The 6299-nt window shown below is 35.5% G+C and overlaps 1 protein-coding gene across 1 annotated transcript; it reads right to left on the bottom strand.

Annotated features, from left to right (window-relative positions):
- Positions 1 to 2311: 2311 nt before the first annotated feature.
- Positions 2312 to 4339, bottom strand: LOC132561805 (angiopoietin-related protein 7-like). The gene is made up of 4 exons (XM_060226503.1): positions 4295 to 4339; positions 3976 to 4072; positions 3353 to 3517; positions 2312 to 2565 (listed from the first exon to the last, which is right to left on the bottom strand). Exons 1-4 carry the CDS (start codon positions 4337 to 4339, stop codon positions 2312 to 2314), a joined length of 561 nt encoding a protein of 186 aa, XP_060082486.1.
- Positions 4340 to 6299: the final 1960 nt, after the last annotated feature.

The raw sequence follows: 6299 nt of genomic DNA, 5'->3' as shown, positions 1-6299 counted from the left end.
TCAGTCGATTTGGTCAACTGTAGCACAGTTCATCAGTCCTCTGGGGATCAGTTAGGGTCAGTTGGGAGATGCCATCACATACTAATACTTCTAATGTGGTGTGAATTATTCGCGATGAAAATTCAACAATTTATACTAAATAAAACTTCCAACTGTCTACATAGAAATTGATGACACAGAAAGCCATTAATTTTTTTTATTACTGTACATTTGGCAAAAAAACAAAAACAAAAACAAACAAAAAAAAAAAACAAATGTAAAGTGATTGCAGCCATGTTTATGCGGCAAGAAAACCGAGAAATCATTTTTTATGAGACTGTCTTATTTTGGCTGTCCATTATTCATAGGAAAAGCCAACAGGGACATAATTCGAGATGGTTACTTTCTTATTACATGTAATTCATTTATTGTATTCTTATTTGTCGTTTTAACATGTTTGATTTTAATACTATTGTTTCATTGTATGTATCTACTGTTATATTTCAGTTTGACCTAGTCCTGTTTTAGGTTTTACCGTGATATCTTTTCAATTGCTGTTTTTTTAAATTGAGTTCCTAAAACGGTTTTCGACAAAAAAAATTATCGTTGTTAAGAGAACTGCCAAAGGTTGTCAACTGCACGAATGTGGTAAGGGATGAGACAGAGCACATATATTTCCCAGTTATAACAACAGGTTTCTCTTTACATCGCATATTTGAACAAGCTACTTTGTCCCATTTAAACAAAGGACATTAAGACTATCGCAGATAATGATTACCATATAGAAAGGAACAGTATCAACTTGATGTTGTTGTTGGTGTTTTTGATGTTCTGTCACGAATTGTACGGTGCCTGTTGTGTGGACTAAAAGGGCTGTTCGGATATGTCTTCAGTTTGTCATATACGAAGCACGACCGTCCTAGGTTATAAAACTTGATAAGATTAATGGGTCTCTTCAGAGTAAAGGCAACCATTTGAGATTTGAAATGCATCTTCAAGAATGGGAGCTTTCCTTATCAGTTAAGTTGCGTAGACCCCTTGACTGCTGACTAACTCAATACTCAAGTGCTCTAAGTCTATAAGCTATTATTGTATATCAGGGCTAGTCAGGTGAAACTTTCCTACTCGTATACGATTGAATGATATCAGCACCGTATATCATCAAGCCCAGTGTTGCATTACATGCGTTTATTACTAGTTGGTCAGTGTCGTCCCCTTTTATCTTTGGAATTCCACTTAATTTCAAATAATTACGTCTTAAAGATACTACCTAAGAGCGTCAAATTTTAAAGTTAGATGAAAATTCATATTTAAACAATTCGTTTGATTCAAATGGTAAAATTTTCAACGTCATTAATTTGTAAAAGTCCTCCCCATCTCCATCTCAGTTGTTAACTGCTATATGGAATGCTATTAGCAAATTTCAATACCGCAATCATATATGTTGCAGAATATAAATAACAAAACAATAATTATCTGTTTTTTTTTATCAAATTGATTCAGATTCAAACATTCACTACCAGTTGATCTCTGTCCGTATAAAATTTGAAAAAAATACATATTTATTTCCCTTTTACATTATTTGTTCATCTAATGTAACAGTACACAATTTCTCGGTGTGGCCATGGGTTCATAACATTACCACATTTTAAAGGTTTTAATCTAAATTTAACAAAATAATCCCTTCTAAAATTGGTTTTGTCATGTAGAAATGGACAATGTATGGTTTCATGTTTTTAGATTACTATTTAGGCAGTCTCGAATCTGTGTCTACACACCGAAAACTAGCTTTACAGGAAGTGTTTACATGTCATGTTGTGAAGGTGTTCCGACTTGGAATTTGCTGAAATGTAAGTAATTTGTTACCATAACAGTGTTGTTAATTTTAAGACAGATGTTCACAAAACATTTTTCTATAAAATTGTAGATTTAGGTTTGAATTGGTACCATTTTTGCATTTTTAGCATTTTTGAATTGGTAACCATCACATATTAGAAATAACGGAATATTTTTGATTTATACAATATTTATATCTCTACTACCATTGTTATTGTTATTCAGTTTATGAATATATATATATACGTAAGGGTGTATTTTTATTTTTTATAATCAATGTGCTTTACCTGTATATCTCCAACACGACCTGTGATTTCATGAAAAATGCAACTTAACTATTTCTAGCTACCTATTATGTTCTTTTTAAATATGGAGTTATCCTCCATTTCTATTGTTTGCCGGTATCTTTACACACGTAATGATAAAGCCATTGAATGAGCCGTTTTTTTCTGTAAGAAAAGATTGCTGTGATCACGAAGTCATCAACTCGCTTCATCTATCGCAGCATCATACGGGTCTTTTTCAATGGATACCGGGCAGTATAAGGCGGGAAATCAAACCAGTAAGTAGTTTTATCAATATGAACCATGGGATCAGTAATGGAACGATAGGGGCCGTTCAGGATGGCCCGAGAACATGTGTTAAACCACCAACCACTGCCATGATATTCTGCACAGGAACCAGCGTAGTTATCATTATCTCTGTCGATGGTGCCGAAGTAATTGCCGTTGACGTGTGCCATAGAATCAACTAAGAAACAAAGATACCAAGAAGTTGTTAATCGTACAATCATCCCATAGCAATGTTTTATTGGTAGGAGTAGTGCATGCTAGCGAATATGAAATCATGATAAGCATTCAACAATAGGGACAATTGAACCTTTTTTGTCGTTACAAAGCAGTGCAAATGGCAAACCATGATAATGTGAATAGGTTGTTGAAAACTTGATTGAGAAGTCATTAGATTTTAATCTATAGAAACCTGAAAGTGGTTGTAGGTCATTAATTTGAACAATTTGAACAGACTTCCTTACCCTTTTTGAAGATTTAATACATTCGCCCTGTGGCCTTAAATGGGATTAAGATAAATCTTTTGAACAACTTGTGATAATTCATGCCAAAATTCTGGAAGCCAAAATTAGTATCCTTTTGGCTTTTTGGTTACGGAAAAAATGTCGTTTGAAGGTAAAAGGTGACTACGGTCTACGGCATAAGCGCCTTCCTGAGCTAAAACGATCACTTTGAAGTTACTTTCATATCATCCCAAACTTTTTTGTTTGTATTTGCGTTAAGTGAATGAGTTGATGTACTCTGTTCACTGACTGATTCAAATAAAATCCATTGTTTTCACTTTTATCGTATGACGTTTTTGTTGTTCAGGAGTTGTAAGTCTTAAGTATATGGTATGGAAATAATTTGTCAAACCTCTAAGCAGGAGTTTCAATAAAGACAAATTGATAAGTTACAGCTATTTTTTTTCCAAAATGGACAAAACGAGAAGCAAGAAGAGAAAGTATAATAAACGAAATCATTCTTACAAGACACACTGCCCGAGAATCCCGACAGATGAAGTTGATACATTTCAGATTCGGAGCCCACTTGGAACGTTGAGTATTCGGCAAATGCTGTTAAGTTCTCCCAAGACTCTAGTTCGATACGTAAGACACGTGGAGTTTTGGTTAAATTGTGAAGCATTTCATTTCCTTCAAATACAAGACGAATAAATATCATAACTGTTCCTAAATAATAATGTTATTAATTACATTATCATAAAGAATGGTTTCTGTTTCCACTTAACATAACTTGTATTTGAACAATGTGTCAATCCTTTGTTTCTGGATATATTTATAGTCAAAATTCTATTATACTCTATATCGAAACCACTTTACATTTTGTGAATCACTGCAGCTCTTAATATGTTTAAGTGTCGTGTTGATGACCTGGAATGAAGGCTTTTTTGTAATTCATTCTGTCCGCAATTTCATGTATCATTAATGCTGTTTTAATTTGAAACAATGCATGAAACATATTACATTCTTCTTGCATCATTCTCTCAAACATTGGACTTAATGCCTATTTGAAGGCGTGTATTATACCAAACTGGCACTCTCTAAATTTTTTACATATATTTTAGTATTGCTACATATTAATTCAGTCTTACCAATCCAAAAATCACCATTTAGATCTCCAAAGCCATTCTTGTATGTTTCCCAGGTTCGATTGAAGTCGATGTCTCCGTTAAGTCGTCTTTGTATAACCTACTTATTGCAATAGAAAACCAAGCTTTAAACAAAGGAATCGGTATTAGTGGCATTTAGTAGTTAATTAGACATGATAGGCGTGATAACAATGGGGAGAAAACATGTGACCTGTTTCATAAGAGCAAACAAACTAAATTCATCCTTGATTGGGTTTGTGTGGAAAGAATTTCAAGAAATTAATATTTTATGAGGCTGATTTTTTCCCGCTGTGGTACTCACGGTCCATGGTCCTTCGTCCGTGTCAGTATCGCAAACCATGGGCATGTTGTAGGTCATCATATATATACCAGAAGGTGATGCGGGATGAATATCGGAACAGGTCCTGGGAACTAAACACATTGATTTTTATTTCATGAAACCCATAAACACATCACCAAATTCGGTTCGATTACTTGATACAACTGTGTCTTTATTCCTTCACACATTTTAATATCTTTTTTACTAATAATCCTTAAAACATTGTTATAGTGCCAATACAAAAAGTAGCCCAACACTGTGAACAATTCATTTGCGTTTAGTAAATCTCGCTTAATACATGCATATGCACTCTTCGTAGAATAGATTAAGTACCTATACTCAAGAATTACTTTGATTCGAAATGTGAGGTAAACATTAGGTAAAATTGCCAAACGAATGATATATGATGAAAACGAATGTGTGGGAGAATGAAAACACCGCAGTCTATCCTCCGACCATGCATATTAGACCACATCAAATTGTGATTATGTAGTTTTTGGAAATTGGAACAAGCGACCCACATATGTGTGTTTTTTGTGGTGGTGGTGGTGGTGGTTTGTGTGTGGGTGTGTGTGTGGTGTGTGTATGTGTGGTGGTGGTGGTGGTGGTGGTGTGGGTGGGTGGTGGTGGTGTTTGTGTGAGTGTGTGTGTGTGTGGTTCTTGTGGTGTGTGTGTGCTTGTGTGGGTGTGATGGTGAAGTTGTATGTGTGTGTGTGGTGATGGTGGCGATGTGTGTTTGTTGTGTGTGGTGGTGTGTGTGTGTGTGTGAGAGGGTGTATGTGTCTCTGTGTGGTGATGGTGGTGGTGTGTGTGTCTGTTGTGTGTGTGTGGTGGTGGTTGTGTGTGTGTATGTGTGGTGGTGTTTGTGTGTGTGTGTGTGTGTGTGTGTGTGTGTGGTGATTTACACAACTGGAACCTTGATCGATACCAAATGTACCGAGTCTCAAGTTCGCGATATTGTGCACATTGAAATGCAGAAAAGGACATCGGCAGAGAGCCAAAGAAAGGCTTGTAGCACGGGTACCAGTGACAACATGCAGCTAGTAGATACGGATGTCATCGCCGAATTACATGATACAAAACGGAGGGAAAACAACGTCATCGTATTTGGCATCAAGGAAACAAATAATGAAGAGGCATCTGATAGAAAGAAAGCTAACTGATGAAGCAGTAATCAAAGGTATACTAAACACTTCCAATTTGAAATACGAGGAGAGGGTTCAAAAAGTCATCCGATTTGGTAGATATGAGAAGATGAATGAGAAAGTTCGACCATTACTTGTCTCTTTTGCATCTTCAGAAGACCAGAAGGAGTTCTTTAAGAAGATAAGGAACCTAAATCGGGACGAGAAATACCAAAACATAAGGATCAATAATGATCTTACTAAGAAGGAACGCGAGCAGGAAAGTGAATTGAGAAATGAGGCGAAATTAAAAGAAAACAATGCATCCGAGAAATTTATGTTTCGAGTATGGGGACCGCCGTGGAAGAGAAAAATTGTCCGGCTAGCAATAAAATAAGGCAACAATCGCGAGTAGTAGGAACTAAAATCACACAACCTTAAGCATCTTCATCGTACAAGTATAGGCATAAATAAGACTGTATATTTACAAATGCAGATACACAAACCAAGAAATAAGAGGAGCTCAAAGCAAGATTAAATATTGGACATATAATGATTATAGGTATTAATGAATTACTGCCTAACAATAGCAGATATGTTCCGACGGTATCGGAGCTGTGAATAGAAGGATATGATTTATTAATAAATAACCTGAGTAGTGAAAACGGAATTAGAAGAGTAGCTCTCTATAATAATTCAGATCTACGCGAAACTGAGGTTTCCATTTCAACGATTGCTAAAGAACGCATTCTTGTTAGCGTCGACTTGGCCGAAGCAAATCAACTTTTGGTTGGTTGTATATATAAAAGTCCAAATAGCAATGAAGAAAACAACGATAAAATTAATGATCTTTTAATTGAAAT

The sequence above is a fragment of the Ylistrum balloti genome, unplaced genomic scaffold (genome assembly GCF_031769215.1).
Source record: "Ylistrum balloti isolate Yb309-2 unplaced genomic scaffold, AGI_CSIRO_Ybal_v1 Utg371282, whole genome shotgun sequence".
NCBI classification, from domain to species: domain Eukaryota; kingdom Metazoa; phylum Mollusca; class Bivalvia; order Pectinida; family Pectinidae; genus Ylistrum; species Ylistrum balloti.
The sequence above is the reverse complement of the archived record's forward strand: the minus strand, read 5'-3'. Positions and strand labels throughout refer to the sequence as shown.

Bases quoted from the DNA above. Each gene is read 5' to 3' on its own strand.
- LOC132561805 (XM_060226503.1), bottom strand. From the start codon at position 4,339: ATGCCCATGGTTTGCGATACTGACACGGACGAAGGACCATGGACC. The intron at 4,073-4,294 runs GTGAGTACCACA...TGCAATAAGTAG, and splicing joins CGGACGAAGGACCATGGACC to GTTATACAAAGACGACTTAA. The intron at 3,518-3,975 runs GTAAGACTGAAT...TTGTATTTGAAG, and splicing joins AAATGGTGATTTTTGGATTG to GAAATGAAATGCTTCACAAT.